At 40.9% G+C, this 24,460-nt stretch overlaps 1 protein-coding gene across 1 annotated transcript in view; it reads right to left on the bottom strand.

The window, feature by feature from the left end:
• SCFD1 (sec1 family domain containing 1) overlaps nucleotides 1–24,460 on the bottom strand; it is a 78,571-nt gene that overhangs the window by 49,058 nt on the left and 5,053 nt on the right. The window contains exons 2-10 of the mRNA XM_063439197.1: nucleotides 14,227–14,297; nucleotides 12,002–12,090; nucleotides 11,427–11,517; nucleotides 9,141–9,263; nucleotides 8,794–8,881; nucleotides 8,210–8,299; nucleotides 5,395–5,450; nucleotides 5,062–5,147; nucleotides 2,548–2,647 (exon numbers count right to left, since the gene is read on the bottom strand). Of these exons, the coding sequence (XP_063295267.1) occupies nucleotides 2,548–2,647; nucleotides 5,062–5,147; nucleotides 5,395–5,450; nucleotides 8,210–8,299; nucleotides 8,794–8,881; nucleotides 9,141–9,263; nucleotides 11,427–11,517; nucleotides 12,002–12,090; nucleotides 14,227–14,297 (794 nt within the window). The remainder of the gene's footprint in view (nucleotides 1–2,547; nucleotides 2,648–5,061; nucleotides 5,148–5,394; nucleotides 5,451–8,209; nucleotides 8,300–8,793; nucleotides 8,882–9,140; nucleotides 9,264–11,426; nucleotides 11,518–12,001; nucleotides 12,091–14,226; nucleotides 14,298–24,460) is intronic.

The following is a 24,460-nucleotide window of genomic DNA, read 5'->3' as shown; positions in this document are numbered from 1 at the left end:
GTGCAGTCTTGTAACACTGGGCACTTATGGGGCTGAAGAGGAAGAGAAAGGATGACATTTTGTCCTGGGTAGAAATTAGGGAAACAGAATCTGGCACTGGACAAACACTGAACATACCAAATAGAACACCTTTTTTCTCGTAAGCAAAAAAGCATGTACTGAGCAACGAACCTGTTTATCAGTAAGAAAAAGTGTGAAATCGTTGGCTATAAAACTGTACAAACCTCCTCACTCCATTTCTCCCCGTGGTCCTAATGGATCAGCCTTCACTAAATCTCCACTATTTCCCTAGAACAGTCACCACGTTACTACTGTACAAGTGGCCGCCAAACAACCAGGACAGACGTCAGCCACCTCCACCTCAATACTGCCCATTGCAGAGAATAACAAACAACAAATACGCTCGTTTGACACCAGGAAACAAATTCAAAATAAACATTGCCTTCTGAGAAATACCTTCTCTCACCTTCCACTTAAAGGGACAAAAACACTTTAACCCACTGAAGCAGGTTTGCATAAGAAGGACGATACAAAAAAGTATACTAAATGAAAGTAACTCCTTGTAGTCCAACAGACTCTTTAGCAGAGAATGTGTTAAATGTAAAATAACTATTTGAGATGGTCAGAAACCTGATTTTGAGATTTGTTTTTTTTGAGTACTGTAAACCTCTATTTATTCCGATACTGCGGTGTAATATGTGTCCTGCATACCTCAAACATATTTCCTATAAATAAAATAAAATAAAAGATGGTTGGTGGCCGCCATGAATAATTGTACAGACAATTATCAGAAAGGTAGCTATAAATCTATGAATTATAATAGAGAGTGTGGAGACCCCTGGTGGCAGAGAGGTGGTAGTTTGAGTAGAACCAATATAACAAAGACTCTTCTCCTGGGAGGGCAAAAAGAAACAAAAATAGTAAGTACTGCAAAGTACTGTTAAATAGTAAAATTAGAAATTGAAATGTAAATCTCAGAGAGAGGTGCTAGGTGCCCAACACCAACCACCCAGCTGTTGCTGAACTATGCACATTCTCTTAGCTCAAGACTGATTTTTTCATCTGATATTAGTTTCTATTGCTCATAGCCTTGACACTCCGTATGAATATTTAGAGATTGCATACGATTACAGTTACACATTGGTGATGCATTCTCTAAGGCTAGGCTGTACTGTTTATAAAAATTCTTATCACATTAATATAAGGGAGTACACACATTTAAGTACCGTTTAAACACCCTTTTTAGAACACAAGGTCACCATTAAGGGTAAGACCTGTGAGTAAATTGGGTTCCCTGATTTTTTGTCTTTTGCACAATGGTATACTGGAATCATTTTGCATTGTGCTTTGCAATTCATTGTGTTATTTTAAATTGAATAGCACCGAATAAAGAATAAGCTTTTAAATGCAGTTCGAAGTTTGTGCTGCCTTATAGTGATGTGATTGGGATGTGGTTAAGAAATGTACATATCATCTCAGTGATGCCCGTCAAAATGGTGATAATATATAACAGGATGTTCCACATGACATCAGAATTATATTACCTCGTCTGTTTTGTTTTTCTGAAATTTGGGTAGGGATTTTTTATCACCTTTAACGACTGAGTAGCAAGCTGGTTTTTGCTGTTTGGGCACAAATGTAAGAGTATCCCAGGAAAAAAATGTAAAGCTTGTTGTCAGCAGTCAAAATGGTTAGGTTAAAAAAGTTTACACAAAAGGCTCAACACATCACCGATCTGCCTCCACTAGTAATTAACCATAGAGATAAATTATATAAAAAAATTTAGTGTTACGTTGCCTCCTCTTCTGGTCCAACACCATCAAGTCAACATCATGGGTGTTAAACGATTATAAAACTCACCTCCGATCCCACCAGGTTATGATTTGCTTATCTGCACTTTCCCAAGCAGGGCAAACCTCTATAATGATGCCAAGATACTTGCGTGTGAAGAGCAAGACAACTAACCATAGCAACCAGAGATCACGCACACATTTCCTGGTACAGACAGACCTCATGCAAATTTCAAAAGTTGCAAGACTGCCTGCACAAGTACATGCACAGGGAATCGTCGGAAATGTATTTCTGAAGCATGCAGGTTATCTTGGGAGGATCGCTGAGCTAAATGCCTGCAAATGCTTCACTAGTCTTTACAAGTGTGAGGTGTAACCTCACCAAAAAGGTAACAGATCATTTTAAGTCACTTCCATCAACGTTCTTTAAATGTATGTGGAGTATACTGATCATATTGTGGGTACATTAACAGTTCTGAGCACACACCTCCATGCTGTGAACACATCTCTAAGTGTCTATGTGGGCCACCACAGAAGTATTTTGAGGTCAAAGTAGCCCAAACAAGGCTGCACAAGTAGTCCAAAATTAAACAGAACATGCTTTTGCTTGTGATTTTGCTAGCATAATGTAGAGATCAAATTATAATACTTGCATGTTTAGTGTATGACAAACATTTTAAAAATAACATGTACAGTGATACAGAACAAGTCCTTTGAATATCCTATGCGCTCTTAGGAATGCAAACTTGATATTTACCAGAACATCGTGAACCAGTGCTTGGTATGTCCATGTATGGTGAAGTAGAGTAGCCAGGTCTATGTTTCTGTCGACAAGAACCAATAAAGGTCTCTGGAAGCTGCACAAAAAGAAAGAGATAACCACAAGATAAACGGTCACCAAATATTTTCACAAGATCTTCAAATTAATAAATCTCTCAGGCACATTCCCTGTTCTAAAGAAACTATTTGGCTCTTATGTGACAATCCTGAAATACAGTGCTTGGGTATTTTAGGTAAAACATTGGAAAAATATCAGCTACACTTTACATTGTTTAGGTGACAGACTGCTTTGAAATGGCTGTAAAGCTGCAAGACATAATTATAAACTTAAGCAGTAAATCTACTACTCCTAAACATTAAAGGTCAATCTAGGTACCATTACCACAACAGCACGCAGTAGTGGTTATGGTGCCAGAAGTGCCCTGGGGATGTTCCACGGTAAATCGTTAAAACAATTTTAGAACAGTTTTACTATTACCTCAATCCACTCATCCAGGCTCTCTTCAGATACAAGAAAAAGAAAGTTCCCCTTCTTTAATAGATATATGAATTCCCTCCAAACATTAGTAGAAATGTCACTAATTAATGATTTCACAAGAAACGGGTGGACTGGATGCACCCACGTAAGGGTCAAAACTTTCTTAAATAATTCGACTCTTGCCTAAAGAACTCCTAGAAAGATAATGACTACAGCATGCTATAGTGGCTATGGTACTTAGACTACCCCTTTAAATACATCCTAATTCAATTAAACAGGCTGCCGATAATTCATATATATGTTCCCTTTCTGGAGAAATCGCTGCATAATTCATCGTAGGGGACAGCTGCATTACGCTCACTAGCAAAGATGAGTTTTTATTAACCCGTGCCATGGACATCGGGCTTTAGGCAACACAGTTATAGTGGACTCCTTTGAGCATGATGTTCAGCCAGTCAGTCTTTGTGCTGGCTAAGCATTATGGGAAATGCACCCCACATCAGTTCCAGGACAAAGGTCAGCCATATTTAGCCCATGACCTTCCTACAACATTGGTAGTCCAAAATGCAGTGTGGACATCTGACTGTTTAGATCCTAGTCTCAGCTAAAAACACAATCTTCTAGAAAATAAAATAAATGATATAAACAGATGTATTTCTAGTATAGTTACATCTGGTTATATAATTTATTTCATATCTGTCTCTTTAGATTTTATAGAGACAAATGCAAATATACGTCCAGGCATTAAATGACTTTTGAAAATAAATTGCTGTTCCCCAGAAAGATCATTTCAAATCAATCTTCTTTTCCACTGTTTACTTCCTGCTGTGAGCTACAGTAGTCTTCAACTAAAATAAAACAAGTGCCCTGGGGAACGCAGTGGAAAAGAAAATGGCTTTAACCCAATCTACTGAAGAGAAGAAAAAAATTAATAAAAATAAAATATCAAATACTTTATATTAACCATTTAATATGTGATCGTACTGGAATGCTATTGGTCTATGAACATTTTGAGTAAAAAAAACAAAAAAAACAACAACGGGATGCTTTAAAATTTATTTTATACTTTAGGAGAGAAAAACAAGTAGCAAGAGAGGTGAGAACGGACAACAGCTCAATTAGCCTGCCCTTCGGTGGGTCCCCGCTCAGATCTCAAGCTGGTTTTAGATCATCTTGTGCCATTACAGAGAGAACATATCTGAAGCATGTCAGTCTGGTCCCACCCGAACGGGCAGTCCAGATCCGAAATGCCAGCAAGTTCCCTCTGCACGAGAGATATGGCAACCCCAGACGATTGTTTCAACCTTGTAAGGTATCATCAGCGAGGTATAGCCAATATCCCTCTAGACATATTCTCTCTTGCTACCTATTTTTCTCTCCTAATTTTATACTTTGTTTCATCCTTGGTGAATCGGTGTCCTCATTTATTTAATTTTATATTTTTTTATATTTTCAATATATGGGTGAGTGGCCTGAGATGGACATGGTGTACTAGAGCTCCGGAAGGAGAGTTCCAATTTAAAGCGGTAAACAGAAGCAGTCAGCCACAGCACATTGTTTTCCAAATACACAAAACGGTGAGTGATACCCAAATACTAATAGCCTCGATATCTCAACATGCTTGTTAAACACTGAGGTTCAAATGTGTGCCCTACAGTGGATGACATAGCGGTGCAAGTTAATCTAACCAGCGAATACGAGTTATTTATTGACAAAAGATAAAAGGATCAAAGGAAATTGAATAATTTTCTATGGAAGGTACTTAGACATGTGCTGGAGCACTGTGAGCTGTTGAATGTTAAATCACATATAAGAGACTGTACACCAGGGGTGCCCAAAAGGTAGATCCCAAGATGTTGTATAACTACAACTCCCATGATGCTTCAAATGCATTTAGAATGACAAAGCATCATGGAAGCTGTAGTTTTAAAACAACTGGGGATCTATCTTCTGGGCACCCTAGCTGTACATCTTATCAAAGAACAAAACTATAAATCTGCTCTAAACACGTACCTGAACTGTCCGGCTGCAAGGTTATCGCCAGTAAAAAGGCTGTTACGGGCATCTCGGAGGTTTTCACGCAGCTTCTTATCCAATTTCTAGGGGAGCAAAGAAGTGAAACGTTAAAGGTAAAGGAGTATTTCAAAGAGTGTTAGTAAGACCCAGTCCTTAGCAGCAGTGTATGAAGATGGTAATACAATAGATACAAAGTTTACCAAAGTGTAGGCTATTATCTGAGGGATGTCCTATGTTACACGTCATCAAGGCTAAAGGCTTTAGCTGACTGTGACAATGAATACTCTGCTCAGAACCAACATTTAGGTTGAGGGAAGGTAACATTCTTACAATTGCAACCATCTCTGCAGCATTTCCTCTTGGACATCTTATGATGGGTACAGCACCTACACAGGGGAGAGGGAAAAAACACAAAGGTGAACTGAAGTCCAATCTCCCCATATGCAACTACAACTTTTCAAATTTAAGATCAATAAAGTTGAAATGGAAGCATAAATTACTTGGAATTTTTTTTGTAAAATTTTGGTCTTAAATTTCAAATTTACCTTAAAATTTACTCTGAATCCCCCCAAAATGTTAACTTTTGTGAACAAGTGTATAATCATGTTACACTAACCAGGAAAATAAAACAAAAAAATAGGATAACAAGATATAGAAATTAATGTAACATCACAGGCTATAATTAAAAATGCTACAATGGTGATGCTTAAAGTAATACCTCAAGCACCCAAATCACTACAGAATGATATAGTGGTTATGGTACCTACCCCCCTCCAATGTAAGTAAACTAATTACTTAGAGTCCACTGAGCACTGGAAGTTCTCTACATTGAGCTAATTTTGGCTGTGGGGGCCTTCGTTCACTGGGTGAGAGTGATAAGCTGACACTTTTAACCAATGAGGTAGCCCTGCATGGCAGGACTTGGCTTAGATTAGCCGACAGAACTCTGTGCAAGTGACCAGTGGAGGACAGGTAAGTTGTAAAACCATTTCCAAATAATTTACTTACATTAGGGACACCAGTTTACATTAACAAGAAAAAAACAACAAACTACACCACTTCAAATGGTAAATTATAAACCATTTGCGTTGAAATAGAAATACCTGTCTTGGCTTAACATATTGAACATTTTGGACTAGTCTTCACATATTTTACTTTTTGGACTAGTCTTCACGTATTGCACTTTTCAGAGAAGTACCATCACCTTTGCTAAACACATATCCCGAGACGTGGATAGTACCATCAACGCTTAATGCAGCAGAGCTCTAAGAAACTCGAAAAAAGTGTGAGTGTGTACCTTTTGTTACAAAGTGTTATTCCATTTTCAAATAAAATATTGCACTATTATTGGGTTTGCTTTCTTTTTTTAGATATTTGACACTGCATGACAAAAAGACCTTGTTGATTGATACATGTATATGCTTTTAAAGGGTGATTTCACTTAAAGGTTATAATCATTTTTTATTTTTTTAAATGTTCTCTTAGGAACGGTTTATCAATTGTTTGTTCTATTTATCCAGTATTGACGCAAGATTGGGAAATCCTTCACTAAAGCCCTTCTCTCTCTATTTAGTATATAGCGAGCATCTATATTTATTTGTTTTTCAGAAATAAGAGATCTCCCTAAAGAAAAATATCTGCAGATCTATTCCAAAAAAGTTGAATGTTTGAGCACATACAACAGCAGATGTCTTAAACAAGCTAGCTTTCGGGTTCTATAGCAATTGACAAGACAGGAAAAACAAGGCTTAGTTTACCCAATATAGAAAATCACATAATTATCTTAAATGACAAGCTAAATGCTAAGCCCACACACCAATGGCATGGATATCAAATTTTTTATTTGTACAGCTTCACACTATAAAGAATATATCCCTTCTGACCTTCACAGATAACTCTGCTGGATATTCATACAAATGCATAACATCTCCAAACACATCAATGAATATTAAAAGAAGCCATTATAGGAACATTATATAGACTAAATGCATTCTATAGTTGTAAGACAAATACATTATATAGGGTCACCCAAGCACCCCCCCACGTCCGGTACAATGTTTGGATTATTTTACATTTAGTTAGGCTGAGTGAGTTTGGTTTGTTGCTGTTCTTTAGTTCCGTATATATTCCAGTATGGAATATATACGTAACTAAAGAACAGCAATATATAAATAAATAAAAGGTTAAGGTGGGAAAAAAATTGTGATTGAAAACCCCTTCCACCTGAAGTCTGTGGCTATTTAATACAATGTTAAACATAAATCTGCACACCAGTCAAGCCATACATGAAACGTATCAACAATCAAACTAATATGCATATGCCCACCCAGAATCCTTTGCAGTACTAACATCACTGCAGAATTGTGATTTCTGTGGGAAAAGGAAGTCTTATGGCTTGACTGGTGTGCAGATTTTTGTTTAACATTCTATTAACTAATATATATATATATATATATATATATATATTTTTTTTTTAAAGGCTTTCTTGTTGTGACTAATAATTTTTTCTTACTATCACATCTAGGCCTTGATAATACTAGGTTGCATGCTTTCATTAGACATCTTCCCGATTGCAGCTTACAAGTGGTTCTATTTTCTACATACCGATTAGCAATAGGTCAGCATGCCAAACTTACCTTACATATAGGCCAGCATGTCCTGCACACGTCTATCTATAGCCTGCATGTTTACCAATTTCCTTAAAAGGATTTTCTCTGAGTTTCTCCCTCACCATTATTATTATTATTATTATTATTATTATAGGCCCACAAAACTCACATTTATTTGCAATGATTGTACTTACCCTTTGATTAGCTTACTTCTCCAATAACGTTCTATGGTATTTTCTTCTGGAGTGTAATGTGTTTTTCCAGGATTACCTATGTGTCTCTCCCTACAAAAGGTAGTTGTAACTATAGTTACGTACCTCCAGTTGGACAGGTGGCGCTTTGACAAATGTTGTGTCTTTCTTTACCCTCATCACTCTATAATATACAGGTGCTGTTTACATTGCCCTTCACAGCATGTATACTATATTTGTTCTGTTTACATGTTAGAATCTACTTTACTATTCTGCACATTCCACATTTTGATACAGTTTTGAAAACATGAGTGCGTCTCGCATGAAGAATGTAAAAACAATTACCTAGTGTGACAAAGAAGCAGAACAGACTGTCTACTATAGTGTCCATCACCGTGTCCATTTCTGTGTCGGTGATATCAGATCTGTTCAGTGCTGCGTAAAAAGGAAAGATGGTATTACCCCCAACACGTCTATCAAACAATATGGAAACACTCAAAAGAATGTTACCAAAAATATTAACAATAAAAATAGGAGCTATCACTAATAAAACCAGGTGTAATAGAAGGTATATAGAAAAAAAAGGGTCAATAAATATACACAAATCACATTTGTTAAATTCCAGAGAGGTATATTCCCACAATTATATAACCAACACATAGAAATAAGCATAAAATGTACATGTTGGAATTTCTATATGTTGCTGCAAATCTGCATGTATATGAAACTGGCAGAATTTTCTCATATAACTTTCTAAATCTCATTGATTTAGCTATAACATAGCTACCTCTGTTGGAGGTGGGCTTATATAGCTGAAAGTGATAGGTGCAAAGCATTACGGCTAAAATAGACAGGTCCCGTGGGCTGTTTGTACTACCCATTTAAATTGATTTTTAAAAAGGGTAATTAAGATCTTCAGGTCAACCAACCTCTGTAAGACACCAACTCCTTGTTCTGGTTACATAATACAAACATATCATCCTCCAGTGTGATGAAATTGAGATACTGATCAAACACCTGAGGAGAAAAAGAATGAATTAGTCACGTGTTTATCAATTGGTTTTGGGAACTTTCATCAATGTGAAAATATTTTTTTGCCAAGACAAAACAACCATACACTATAAATTTATAACCTCACCGGTGGTGTGTGTGTGTGTGCACACACACACACACACACGTTACAACCTCATCGATTGTAAGTCTGTACTCTGCACAAAGAGAAATATAATGTCATTGTTGTCTCCCAACAGCTAAACAAAGCACGAGCTTGCGTTACCTTTGAGACATGAGCCACGGTGTTGGCAGTAAGTGCTGCACTGGCAATGTCCTCTAATTTGCTGCGGGAAATGGCAGAGATGAAGTTTAAATAATACGACTCGTACAGCTGTGTCCTCAGGTCCTGTAAACAAGAAGCAACGCAGAGTGAAAATCTAGAACAGAGGGATGTCACAGTAATTTAGGAGAGCAGCACCAAATACTCAGAAGGAAAGCCTTAGTCATGCTGAGCATCCATGATAAAGTGTTACATCATTATATATGAGTAAAGAAAACTACTAGCAACACTTATCAGCTACTGAAGAATGGCAAAAATACCTCCAAGTAATATAATAAAGGAGAGGAATAGAGAGGGGAAGGGGTGAGTTGCTGCTGTATGGTGGTTTTTAGGAGTGTATAATCAACACATGAGACAGGCCAACACGGAAGAAGAATATTTTTTGTCGTACCCTGAAAGCTCCTTAGATTTTCTAAAGACCTCGACTATTTGCACCTATTCATTTAAAGGGCAATACAGCTGGATTTCCAGTAGAAGATGGTTAAATAAGCTTAGATCAATAGAAGGTATTACAAGAGCAAGTAATTACAGGGAAATAGCTAAGAAAGTGTTGTGTAAGAGCATTGAATCACGTGTGAAAATGGAGTGGGTAGTGGGTTAGTAGAGATACTGTACTTAGAACCAGTTTCTTAACCCCTTAAGGAACAAACTTCTGGAATAAAAGGGAATCATGACATGTCACACATGTCATGTGTCCTTAAGGGGTTAAACTAAGCATCTAAGAAAATAATTCCTGCCAAAAGTAATTGAAATAATCTTCACTGATTCCACAAGCTCTAGCGAGTGTCAGAAACGTTTTGATTTAATCAAATGTTTGAAATCAGGTGTCCTTACACAGCATTATTGTGAGGATCTTATAATCTGTTTCATGTGCAATGACAAAATATAGATGTATGGGATAGCAGGAAATATGTTGTGCCATTACCCCCGGATCGAAACAAGAGTTGCAGAGAATTGACAATTTACCAATGAAGTGGCTTTGTGGAGGTATGCATATCTGTCAACAATTTGAGATACGCCATGTGATGTAAAGGATCAGATGGAAATTAAACAAGAATGTTTTCTAGAAATTGGCTCTTATGCCATACCATCCATCCTCATTCACTATCAAGTATCTCTTTGCAACTCGGCGTAGACATTCTAAGAAACCAAAAGGGAAATATTTATTTTCTGTATTTTGAAATAACTGGAGCAAAGTTCCTGAACACATCTCTTGTTAAGGACAAATGGGAAAGAGGCTTGGATGAGACATTTATTGACAATAAAGAATGGTCTATTTAAACACTCACTCCATCACTTCACCCATCATGGTTGAAGAGAATGCATGCTATATTAAAATGCATGCCATGTAGTAAGTCTTCAGATAGGATTTATCACATGTTCTCGGAGTTGTTTCTGTAGACGTGGGTTTATCAGCACATATTTCCATGTGTGCTTGGACTAATCAGTGATTTACTCTCCAAAAGGACAAGTTTTTGTCAGATTGGAGTTGAGCTGACACCCAACCAATGGTCCGCATAAACACACAATATGACCCTCAAACTCTTGACTCTTAAAGGAACAATATAGGGTCAGGTATACAAACGTGTATTTCTGAATCAATGTTAAAACCACGCTAGGTAGCAGTCTTTACATTACAATGCCTGCAGGGACAGGCTATTGACACATTATGCTGTAGTTGTTCTGGTGACTATAGTGTCCCTTTAATTGTCTATGGAAAAGCCTATAGTCTTTTTACAGGGCACTTATTAGAACTTTCTGAAAATATGGATCCTTAGATTGATGCTTTCCGGTTCGTCATTCAACCCTTTGCCAAGGTCATTCCTTCCAACTCTAACCACTTGGGGCAGGAGGAGTTGGAAAGAAAAATGCCCCGTTTTATTTTCTTTCCTTTTTCTTCCTTCTTCTAGCATTCTCTCCACTTCCCCGTCTTCTATTCATTCTTAACCCCTTTAGAAAACTTTAAATGGTTCTGGGCCTGCCCAGTTTAGCTAGACAGAATGATTATGCTTTATTATTGTTTGCAGGGTTCTCTTCTTCTTTGCTTTGCTATTCACTGATTGCTGAAACACCAAAAACGGTAATTCCCAATAAAATAATTACGAAAATCATTTGCAAGAAGGATATCATGGTGAGAAATCAAGAACGTAAGGGAAGATGGCGCATGGTTAAAATAGTGTAATAAGATTTTAGAGATCAGTTAATTAAAGTAAGTAACACTCTGCTTACCTGACAAATCCTGTCTACATTTTCCTCTGTGGGCATCACGAAATACACAGCGGGGACGTCTGGAATTGCATCACGGTCTGAGTGCAAAAGCCTGAGAGGGAAAAGCAATTGAAAATATTTTTAAAAATACATCCTAAGAGTTTGTGTGTTTACAGAACACAAGCTATGTCAGCACCCAGTGGTAATAGTCCTTGCATGAAGAAAGACTAAATATTTAGATTACTGCTCCTGGGTCATTTCAGGCTATGAAGAGTTATATCTTTCTTGCAAGTGTGAATTTCTGAAGGTACTTGGACTATTTTTTGGTGAGACAAAATACGATTATTAACAAGAGAAAACTACTAACAGCTACTAAATGCCAAACTAAGTTAAACGGAATTAAAGGAACACTCCAAGCACCATAACTACTACAGGCTGGCACAACTTGCAATTTTCTGGTATCCGCTAATGATGCCCAGAGTTTGAGACTGCGAAAGGATACGCAGTGTGCATTACACAGAATTACAGGGAAGAGGTACACGTGACATCAGAGACAACAGATATATGGATCAAAAAGCTTTACATCTACAACTCACAAGTGTAAAGTCACTCCCATATCTCGGAGCTCCTTCACAGAAAGAAGAGGAGAAATTATATCCTGGCCAAAACGATCGTATATTAGGACCTGAAAGACAAGATGAATTCATTACTGAAAAAAAAACAGGTTATAAAATCAAAGCATTTGGTAAATGGAAAACTAAAAAGAGCTACATGTTTATGGTCTGCTATGGTATATGCTTAAACTAACCAACCAATAAAAATCATACATAAAGGAAGGCAATTTAGCTCCCTACATTTTTTAAACCAGTGGGTATTCGCATATGTGGAAGGGCAATCTTCATGAAGTTCTCTTTAACACACTAGTTCACTTTAAAAGGGACAATACAGGCACCCAGACCAATTCCGCTCATTGAAGTGGTCTGGATGCAGTGTCCCTGGTTCCTTAACACTGCAATGGTAATTATTGCAGTTTTTAAATAAACTGCAATAATTACCGTATTTATCGGCGTAGAACGCACTTTTTTCCCTGAAAATAGGGGGCAAATGATGTGTGCGTGTTATACACCGTATTTTTCGCTCTATAAAACGCACTTTTTTCCCCTCAAAAGTGAGGGGAAATGTCTGTACGTTATGGAGCGAATGTGAAGGTTTACTTACCTGTCTTGAAGCGTGGGCCGGTGTTCAGCGCGCACCGCGGTACTGGAACTTCAATTTCAGGTTCCAGTTTCCGGCGGGACTGAAAGGAAGTGCGCACTCAGTGTGCATACTTCCGTTCAGTCCCGCCGGAAACCGGAACCTGAAATTGAAGTTCCTGTACCGCGGTGCACGCTGTGAAGCCGGCCCATGCTTCAAGACAGGTAAGTAATTATGGGACAAGGGGAGGTAAAGTGCACTATGGGACAAGGGGAGGGTGGGACACTATGGGAGGGGGGAGAACACTATGGGATGAGGGGGGGGAACACTATGATAGGGGGTGGAGAATACTATGTGGGGGGGGGAGAATACTAGGGAAAGGGGGGGGAACACTATGGGATGAGGGGTGGGGGGGAACACTATGGGATGAGGGGTGGGGGGGAACACTATGGGATGAGGGGTGGGGGGGGGGGAACACTCTGGGATGGGGGGAAATTTCCTGAAATTTCCTTCTTAAAATGAGGTGCGTGTTATACGCCGGTGCGTGTTATCCGCCGATAAATACGGTACCTGCCAGGGTTAACTGCACCTCTAGTGGCTGTTTACCAGATAACCAGCATCCCCAAAAACCCCATAGGAAAACATTATACAATGCTTTTCCTATGGGGGAGTCGTAATACGAGCATGGCGATAGCTGTGAATGCGCATTAAGTCGCCCCGCCTGCCAACGCTGGTGAGGATGGAGCACAAACCAAGTCTGGAATCCAGTAAGTGACAGAAAGGAGGGGGGAGTAATAGGGAGAAACTTTGTTTTCCTGGCAATATAGTTTCCCTTTAAGCTACTGCAGACAGTTTGGAGGAATATGGAGCAGTGTTAGGGTTTGGCTCTGAAGCTGTGCGCAAGGGAAGATATTCTGCAGATACAGGGTTTGTCCATCACCTTCAGTTATAAAACCTCAGAAAAACAGCTATTTTAATCCAGTGGTGCAAATGTACGTGTAAAACAAACAATTACTAATATAAGCTGTTGGACACTTGAAGATTGTTAAAATGTATAAACCCAGCTTTATCGAAATATCTAAAAAAAAATAAAAAAAAAATACAAACATCTGAGTGCCAGGATGCTAATCCAATAGCCAAATAGAATCGGGCACCAATTAACTGTATCCTGGACAAACCAGGGAGATCAAACGGTCACCCCAGATTACCCCCATAGACTGCAAGTGAGCAGGCAGTCTGTGTGTGATACATTAGCTGAGACTCCCTCTAAGTTCTGAGCAGCATACAGACTTATATATTGATCAGTAGAAAGGGATATGACATCACTTCTTTTTGGCTCCTCAATACAGCACCCAAGAGAGGTGCACACCAGGGAACGCACTAAGTCTATGGACCTCCCCTCCCACTTTCCATTATCACAACCAAATGAAGAAATGCAACTTCAAGTGTGTGTCAATATATGAATTTATGTAAATGTACATGAGTCATTTGTACTTATGCATGTGTGTGTGTGTGTGTGTGTGCAGATTATAACGTCTGCTTATTGTATCCTCTGCTAAATCAGGGTATAGCAATATAGCAAAGACAGGTGTTAGATACAGTCTTGGGCTTAGCTGGTAGATTTTACCTTCCATACTGGTTCTCCCGTGGTACTCTTTACAACAGGAACATTGAAATTCAGCATACGCTTTAAAGCAGCTGCAAAAACATGCACAACAATGAACAGTGTTATAAATATTATAATTGACATGCCACCCGCACACAATAGAGATATATTTCTTAAGTCGAGACAACTTTTAATACGACTTTAAGGTAGGCATCATGTGCTGCATACATTTATACTAGTCAAAATTATTTCAAGCAATCAGCACCACCTAGAACCAATGCTTGCATGATATACAAGTTTACTCACTTCTCAAACCTATTCCCACAGACATAAAACACAGGATATCTTTTTCTAATACAGATGAACAGGATATCTTGTTTTAATGAAGGTCATTGAACTCAAAACAGCTATCCATAATGTAATTGTCCAAATATTTTTGCTATAGAGAGTATAACATTCAAGTCTTGTTATTTTTTTCTCCTCTCTCCCTTCTGGGATTTCGGCAGTCCCTCCACCTATGCCAACATCACGTCTTTTACCTCAGTCAGAATTAATATAAAGCTATTTTACCAAACATTGAAAATCACCATTTAAGTATCAAACCGACTATGTAATGTGTATACCAGTACATTCTCTACGAGACACTTTTGATCTTCTTTACCAATTTCATAGATGAAGGTTGTAACAGCTTAGGACGATCAGGGTCCCCGAAACAAGTGGTGACAATTATTTAGGTCTGGAGCTCAAACGGCTAAGAGTGTTTATTACATCTACACATTTGACGAATTTTTTGGCTAATCTAATTAACAGTAATTCAAGTATTTATTAGTTCAAATTTTGATCCTATTGTACTTATCAACATGGATTTCAGCAAGGATTCCCATCTGAGATAATGATACCCTCTTAAATAATTTTTAATTATTTAAGATAATTAAGATCCCTCATATACGAGAGAACAACCTTTTTGGTCCGGAGCTGAAAAGGTTAACATCCACTTATGTGGCGAAACATTTGCTAGTCCACCAACTACGAGTTATTTTGATATCGATATATATTTCTTATATCTAGCCAATATATCTCTTGCTCTCATTCTTAGCAATTCCAAGATAACATTTCCTGAACATAATATAGTGTTGGAGCCCTTTCTCTCTAGCATTATAAACTAATGTTACAAAAAGGTTGGATTACATCTATTTAAAAGTAGCGATAAAATAGTAACTCTTTCACGATCTAACATTGGACTGGCAACACTCATGGTTACATCTATGAGAACTCAGTTTATTCAATTTCATACAATAGATTCAAACATTTAGTTGCTCTATCATCAGTATATGTGCGATTTAATTTTGAGTTACGATTACATTTGAACACACATTATTTTCATTAATATATGTTGTAAAACATTTACAAGTTCGTAATTTATTTTACCAAACTCTTATTCTTCATGAGGCATTTTACAAGACAACAGATTACACACACATATATTGTCAAAGATGTAAGAGTAAAATGACTCGTCCTTCTTCATGACACTATCTTTTATAACCATTTAAGATAGATTTTTCTTAACAATTTATTTAATCAAAGTTCACAGCCCTTTATTAGGGCTGCTTATCAGGACATCTAAGGGTTAAAAAACCCTCTAAACCATTCTCTGGTGGTAATTCTAATCAGCCAATGACATCATCCCTTTGAATGTTTGTGATTGGCTCTTACCAAAATGATGACATTCAAATTCAACCAATAGTGACCTGACATCTCATTTTAAAACTTCGGTTTTTCCCGCACATTGGTTCCCCTCTGATGAGCTGTGGGCGAAACGCGCTCGTCAGGGGCTCTCAGGGATTATAGGAGACCTAGTAATTCACTCTTATATTCGCCAATTTAGTTCATGTCTATAATCCCGAGTTATACTTTATCGCTACCGTCAATCTTTCTGTTTATATGGGGACGCTTTGATGAATGTACTATCTAGTATCCAGCTATCACTTTAGATTCAACGCTTGCTGCTATATATACAGACAGCATTACTCTGATTACTATCCCTCTTTTCCCCCACCTACAGCGGTAGCAGATTTCTAGTATCCACGAAGTCCGCATTCTAGGATATCCTTGCCACATCTATGGGGTATGAATAGATCCTAGGGCTATATATTTTTCTTCCGATAAATTATTTCATCTATTAATACTACATCTGTTCGGCTGCAGTATCGGTGCTCTATTCTAATGTGCTGAGACCGGACTACATGCCTGATTTAAACGTGTATACCCTATACTAGTTCAGGATATTTACTAGTCTATTGCGAAACATTTTATTTCGCACCTATATATCCATATGCAGGTCTCTGAAAACTTCTGAACAGGACCTGTGTATGCTTTAGTCTCCGTGGATTGCTACACTTCGTTTTAGCCAAGCATACCTAGCGAAGGGTTCTGCAAATGTTCCATTAGAAACCTTCCTTACATTATGTATATACCTTAGTTTTTCTACTTCTTTATTATTATTTTTTTAGGTATCTGTAAATTTACAACAGAACTCAGTTATTCCTGTATCAATTATTTATTCTTCAATACAGGAAATTTTTCACATATTTTCTTATTTAGATGGACACTTATTAGAGTGTATGTACATTTCAATACATTATGTAGCATTTTTCTTGATTATGGATATTAATATTAGTTTTTATTAATACTATTAAAGGTTACATTTTATATTCACTTAGGACACTCATCTCTCTTTTATTTTTATCAACACAATAGAGAGTCTCACCGTCAAGATCACAACAAACCACCCTTTATAATAAGAAAGAAAAAAAAAAGCTTTTGACAGCTATTGGCATGGTACTAAAAAACCTCATGTACTTTAAATATGAGTAGGGATTTTGGATAGTGCACAGTAACTTTTTTGCTTTTGTTCTGTGTATTTAAGCGGATGCACACTGTACTCCAATGTTGTTGCCACCCAGGGGTAGTGGGAGTTTGAGCACTTAATTTTGTGTGTTTGTCTTTGTTTTTGAAATACACAGCCATGTTACCGTGCAGCTGCCCAGCCCACATGTTCCCTACTAAGGGTTAATAAATGTGTGGGGGTTTATAAGATACTCATCTCTGTAACATTAGAGGCAATATCTTGTCTGCTGCCTTTGCAAGCCCTCTGTTCTAGCCTGCCCAGAACTCCTGTGTCTGTCCAATCAAAGGCTTCCTAATACAGTTTAATGAGATTTTTTTTGCAAGGCAGGTGCTCTTGGCAATCACTGCTTCGAGTTTAGCTAACTGTGGCGAAACCAACTTCGCCACTGTGGACTGGAGAAGCCTGGTTGCTAGCCTCCTGCCCTGCGACTATGGCCCCTGGACATATTGTACTGGAAAAACTATATTGGGGCATGTAATAATGTATATTACTGCTACTGGGCCTTTAAGGGCCATCCGTGGATCTATGGGGACTTTTGGGATACTGTACCTTTAAGACTGTGGAGCGTAGTACAGTAATCCTGCCTTTAATACTTTAATGTCATGTATGTATTTTTGTATGCAGTTAACCTGGGTTATATATATATGCAGCATTCATCTGATTGTTCGGTAGAATCACTCCATTCATTGTATTGAGGAAACTACCGAACAACCAGACCACCCAGGACTAAGTGTGCCTCCAATTACCGTTTGCAACAATGTTGCAAACGGGTAATTGGCAATCAGTGTAGTGTGGTCTTTGTCCTCTGGGTGGCCGCCATTCGGGAAACAAACACGTGGCGGCGGCCATCTTAAACTACCGAACAGCGGTGTTTTGCCGTCGAGTGTCTGGAACTGAAATCGGACACTCGACTAGGCAAACACCGCTGAGACCTCCAGACTTCCAGGATTTCGTGGGGAAACTACCGAACGGCCCGCCGTTCGGTAGAAAGAAACGTATGAACTAGGGGATTCATGCGAATCCCCCTTAGTCTCTATAACACCAGTAATTCGTCTGTTTCATTCACTTGTTTGTGACCGACCGCAGGGCCAAAATGCATGGAACTGTTTTCGGATACTTTACCCATGCGGTCGGTCAAATCTTTGGAACCTCATATCTCCCGAACCATTCATCCGAATGACCTGATTCTTGCATATGTTGTCCCCCTGAATAAGGGCTATCAGAGGATACCTGTTTTGGAGGTGTAGCACATGTATTTGGGGTACATCCAGGAATTGGGGAAAAGGGTGTACGGTATAATTATATTAAGTGCTAATCTAAGGGGAGGAAATGTGTGGGAGGTACATCCCTGTGATTGGTTAATTTCATCCTCCCCCTGGGAGTGTCCTGTATGTACTTGGTTGTAATAAAAGCCAGACTGGGTGTCCCAGTCCAGTGTTCCTGTTTAACCCTCAAAATGAAGTGTCGTCTCGTTCTTGGGGGGAATTGGATTGTAAGCTGACTGCCAGGAGTGTAAGCGGATTGTATGCTTTTCTTGTTCAGCTGTTCCAGTTCGGAGTGTTATCTTGTATCCAGTTCGGGAGTTTGGTGTTCTGCAGTAGCTGTGCCTGTCTCTCAAAAAGGGGATTATCGCCTAAACGGATTTTCAACCCCTTGTCTGCTGAAACGGTCCGTTACAATTGGTGGCAAGCGGCGGGATTGTTCCTACAACCAGAGGGACAGCTACAGACAACACCATTCCTGGATTACAAAGTGAGGGCAACGCCAGTACCCGTACAGCGCCCCTATCTTCAAGGAACCAACTGCAGCAGAGCAAGCATGGCACCCAGCTACACTCAAGAGGTGTATGACAGAGAGGTCACCGCGATATGGGCTTTATGCGGACCCAACCCCTCAGAGTATAGAGTGCAGCGTGTGAAGCAAGCAGTGCGAGAGTACTTGCCGTGGGAATCAGAGCGGGCCAGGGGGTTTGCGGTCCTTCCTCCCCAGCGGCAGTGTGTACCCCAGGGAGCAGAAGGTGCCGTCCTTCCTCCCCAGCGGCAGTGTGTACCCCAGGGAGCTGATGGTGTCGTCCATCCTCCCCAGCGGCCGTGTGTGTCCCAGGGAGCCGAAGGTGCAGTCCTTCCTCCCCAGCGGCAGGCTGAGTTACAGGGGGCAGAGGTAGTTGTTCCTGCCCCCCAGCAGCAAAGTGATATGCCAAGAAGGCAGTGTGAAGTGAAGGGAGAGGAGAGCAGCGTCCTCCCTCCCCAGCGGCAGTGTGTACCCCAGGGAGCTGATGGTGTCGTCCATCCTCCCCAGCGGCCGTGTGTGTCCCAGGGAGCCGAAGGTACAGTCCTTCCTCCCCAGCGGCAGGCTGAGTTACAGGGGGCAGAGGTTGTTGTTCCTGCCCCCCAGCAGCATAGTGATATGCCAAGAAGGCAGTGTGAAGTGAAGGGAGAGGAGAGCAGCGTCCTCCCTCCCCAGCGGCAGTGTGTGCCCCAGGGAGCTGATGGTGTCGTCCATCCTCCCCAGCGGCAGTGTCTGTCCCAGGGAGCAGAAGGTGCAGTCCTTCCTCCCCAGCGGCAGTGTGTGTCCCAGGGAGCAGAAGGTGTCGTCCTTCCTCCCCAGCGGCAGTGTGTACCCCCAGGGAGCTGAAGGTGCCGTCCTTCCTCCCCAGCGGCAGTGTGTGTCCCAGGGAGCAGAAGGTGCCGTCCTTCCTCCCCAGCGGCAGTGTGTACCCCAGGGAGCTGATGGTGTCGTCCATCCTCCCCAGCGGCAGTGTGTCCTGCAGGGAGCAGAGACAGTCAGTCTCGCACCCCAGCAGCCGGACAAGAGAATGAAAGGGGAGACAGCTGGTCCCCCTTTCCACCAGCAGAGAGAGTGGCAGGGAGAGGAGCCTGCTAACCCCCCTCCCCAGCGGCAGTTTACCGTCCAGAGAGAGGAGCTTGTTACACCCTCTCTCCAGCGGCAGCCTAACCCACCAAGGGGAGATGTTAAGCCCCACATCTGTGCAGATGGGACCGTAGTCTCTGCACTTACAGCACCAGGGGTAGGGACGGTCGGTCCTGTCCCCCAGCCACAGAGCGATATATCTAAAGGGGAGACAGTCGGTCTCCAGCAACCAGGCTCCCACCAGACTACTCCCGTGGTAGTGCTGGCAACAGGACAGAGTACTGCTGGTCTCTGCCCCCTCAGCAACCCACCAAGGCAGCCTACCAGTCCCCCTCACAGCCGTGGTGAGGCACCTGAACCCAGACAAGATTCTCCCTCACCCAGAGGTAGTAACTGTTTATTATGGGTGGGCTGCTCTACTACTTCTGTTTTGTGGGTGGGTTGCTGGACTAACCAGGGCACTGACCGGCAGGAGGTCAGGTACCCTGTTAGTCTAATTGGTAAAGGGGAGAATTGTGGCGAAACCAACTTCGCCACTGTGGACTGGAGAAGCCTGGTTGCTAGCCTCCTGCCCTGCGACTATGGCCCCTGGACATATTGTACTGGAAAAACTATATTGGGGCATGTAATAATGTATATTACTGCTACTGGGCCTTTAAGGGCCATCCGTGGATCTATGGGGACTTTTGGGATACTGTACCTTTAAGACTGTGGAGCGTAGTACAGTAATCCTGCCTTTAATACTTTAATGTCATGTATGTATTTTTGTATGCAGTTAACCTGGGTTATATATATATGCAGCATTCATCTGATTGTTCGGTAGAATCACTCCATTCATTGTATTGAGGAAACTACCGAACAACCAGACCACCCAGGACTAAGTGTGCCTCCAATTACCGTTTGCAACAATGTTGCAAACGGGTAATTGGCAATCAGTGTAGTGTGGTCTTTGTCCTCTGGGTGGCCGCCATTCGGGAAACAAACACGTGGCGGCGGCCATCTTAAACTACCGAACAGCGGTGTTTTGCCGTCGAGTGTCTGGAACTGAAATCGGACACTCGACTAGGCAAACACCGCTGAGACCTCCAGACTTCCAGGATTTCGTGGGGAAACTACCGAACGGCGGGCCGTTCGGTAGAAAGAAACGTATGAACTAGGGGATTCATGCGAAACCCCCTTAGTCTCTATAACACCAGTAATTCGCCTGTTTCATTCACTTGTTTGTGACCGACCGCAGGGCCAAAATGCATGGAACTGTTTTTGGATACTTTACCCATGCGGTCGGTCAAATCTTTGGAACCTCATATCTCCCGAACCATTCATCCGAATGACCTGATTCTTGCATATGTTGTCCCCCTGAATAAGGGCTATCAGAGGATACCTGTTTTGGAGGTGTAGCACATGTATTTGGGGTACATCCAGGAATTGGGGAAAAGGGTGTACGGTATAATTATATTAAGTGCTAATCTAAGGGGAGGAAATGTGTGGGAGGTACATCCCTGTGATTGGTTAATTTCATCCTCCCCCTGGGAGTGTCCTGTATGTACTTGGTTGTAATAAAAGCCAGACTGGGTGTCCCAGTCCAGTGTTCCTGTTTAACCCTCAAAATGAAGAGTCGTCTCGTTCTTGGGGGGAATTGGATTGTAAGCTGACTGCCAGGAGTGTAAGCGGATTGTATGCTTTTCTTGTTCAGCTGTTCCAGTTCGGAGTGTTATCTTGTATCCAGTTCGGGAGTTTGGTGTTCTGCAGTAGCTGTGCCTGTCTCTCAAAAAGGGGATTATCGCCTAAACGGATTTTCAACCCCTTGTCTGCTGAAACGGTCCGTTACACTAACCAAACCAGGAAGTCATAGGACCAGTTGTCTGATTGACAGCCAGGGGATGTAACAAGGTTAATTTATTAAAGTGCCAATTTCTATAGAAATCTGTACTTTTTGTAAAATAAAAAAGACACTTAACGAATTTCAGCAATCTGAAGTGCTTTAGGGATCTAGAGGGTCCCTTTAAGTAGATCTTAATTATTGCTCATCAACTTTCCAGCAAAGCCAGCAACACTAGGTTCCACCACCAATGGGTGTTTCACTAAACTCACCCTCCAATCCTACTGAAATACTGCTCCCCTCCAGTACAATTAGTCCTGATCCCACAAAACCGTTCATCCACAATCATACACACAATGCAAAATGCATCTGTAGCGGAGCTCCCTATACCCCGGCTGGGTAGCTCCGCCAAGGACCGCTTCCTAACTGGAACCAGGGAAAACCTCAGTGCTTCTTACGCAGTCGCCGTGGCTTGACTGGGGTCCTCCCTCCTGGAGCCTCTGCCTCCTGGAACAGGATAGGAGAGTAGCTCTATTTCCTCCCAGTGACTGGACGACACACAATCCTGAGAGCTATAGTCCTTACAAAGACTTTCCCCGCTGAATCCTCCACGAGCTGAAACAAGGTGCTGAGCAGTGATTAGCCCTTTCCCTGCCCATTTACTAGACCAGGGATAGGCAACCTTCGACACTCCAGATGTTGGACTACATCCCTCATAATGCTCTTACACCCATAATGCTGGCAAAGCATCATGCGAGGTGTAGTCCAAAACAACTGCAGTGCCGAAGTTTGCCTGTACTAGACGACACATAGTTCTGGGAGTACAACTGGTTTTTATGAGCCAAACTCGGCCTTTAGTGCACAGGCCCCTACACGGAATCTCTGTGCCTGCAAGATAATGGAGTTAGGTAAGCTAATTAGCTCCCAGGTACAGAAAGCCCAACACAAAACATAAATGTATCACCAAAACATAATAAAAACATACCATGCATATTATAAATCCCTAAATAGCCCTGATCTGAGTGCCGAAGCTGTCCAAATAGCATTCAGATCTGTGCAGTGTAGGGGAAACGCAAAAGTTAAATTTCTGACAAGCATACATTGTCCTAAGCCCAAAATAGCTCCAGGGCATTTGTTGCTTTTGCTGGTCAACTTTCGGGAACTACTGCGGCCGCAATATGGGGTGCTCCGCCTGGCTCTCAGGTAAAGTTTGTTCCCTTTAGTCTCAGGCCCCCTCCTTCCAAAAAACGCTCTCCTGGCTGCTTGCAAAGTGGTTCAAAACCGCGGACCAAGTTGACTGGGGACCCAAGAAGTCCACATGCCGAAATTAGTTCCATAGCGGTTGCGGCTTAGTACCGCTGAGGACTATTCATAAGTCTGGTTCACGCGATTGGCCGCCAGGGAGCTAGCGTTAATTTCCATTCGAATGAAGGGAAAGTGCCGAACCAGGGGCACCCAGGGAAAGCTGCTAATGGCGGCTGGGGAGGGTAACTCACAAACAGTAGTGGACTATAGTCGAAGGGCAGGAGGCCAGCTTTCACACTCCTCCAGGAGTTTGTGGAAAACGTTTGTGGGAAGGAGCGTTTGTCACTGTATCTATTGCATTTAGGGGGAAAAAATAAAATCAAAAGCGACAGAGCCATCAAATACTTTGTGCCAAAATTGAATTGTTAAACCAGTGCGGTTCTATTTTCCACAATACTGTACAACAGGTAAACAATACATACAAGAAAAAGCGACAAATAACTTATTTAAACAGGAACAAGAGGTGACAATAGCCCTGTAAGCAGAAGATGGGATAAAGCAGAAGAACCGGTTTTAGCAGTCTAAAGACAGACACTGGATGCATTTTTATGGGATACAGGAATGGAGGAGTTTGCAGGTAAAAACACAGATTTAAAGTTTAATTCTGGAAGCTACAGGATGCTAGTGCAAAAGCAAAACACACAGAGAGGCAACAAGTCAGGAAGATTAGCCTGTCTGCAGCATTTTTAAGAAGTTAATCCGTGAACCCACACTGCAAGGAAGAGTGAGTTCAGACAGAATAAAAATGCATGAACAATTACGTTGGTTGCCTCTTGAAATACATAGCAGCAAATGGGAGCTATATTTTTTTTAAGAAGAAAGTAGCAGGACTAGGAGATTGATGAGATGTATTAAATACTAAATATATTTAAACATATTAAAATTATTTTAAAAAAGTGATGTAGCAAGCTTATTTGGCTACTGACAAAAAGGGAAATGTTTTGCATTGGAGAGCTTGATTTTAAGACAACTGGAGACTTGATCCAGAAACGGAGAAGAGCGGTCAGGAAAACAAAGATTTGAATGTCATCAGCATACTGGTGTCAATTCAAAACAAAATTTCAGATTACTAAAAGAAGCAGCTAAAATTAAAAACAGCATGTAACTTAGAACCAAATCTTGCTGAAAGTGGTAAAAAAAAAAAAAAAAAAAAAAAGATAACGAATAAAGATCAGCGACAGAGCCTCTGTAGAGCAAAGCGGAACGTCACCAATCTCGAAAGCAGAAGAAAGGTCAAGGGGGAATGACTAGGGTTCAATGAGGGGGAATGAGAGGGCTGCTTTATAATGGCCAAAAAAAGGGACAGGGCCACTGCTGCAAACCAAGTGACTGTAAGTGCCCAAACAGGCAAG

Source organism: Pelobates fuscus, chromosome 13 (genome assembly GCF_036172605.1).
Source record: "Pelobates fuscus isolate aPelFus1 chromosome 13, aPelFus1.pri, whole genome shotgun sequence".
NCBI lineage: Eukaryota > Metazoa > Chordata > Amphibia > Anura > Pelobatidae > Pelobates > Pelobates fuscus.
Note: the sequence above shows the minus strand (reverse complement) of the source record. Positions and strands in the feature narration are given on the sequence as shown.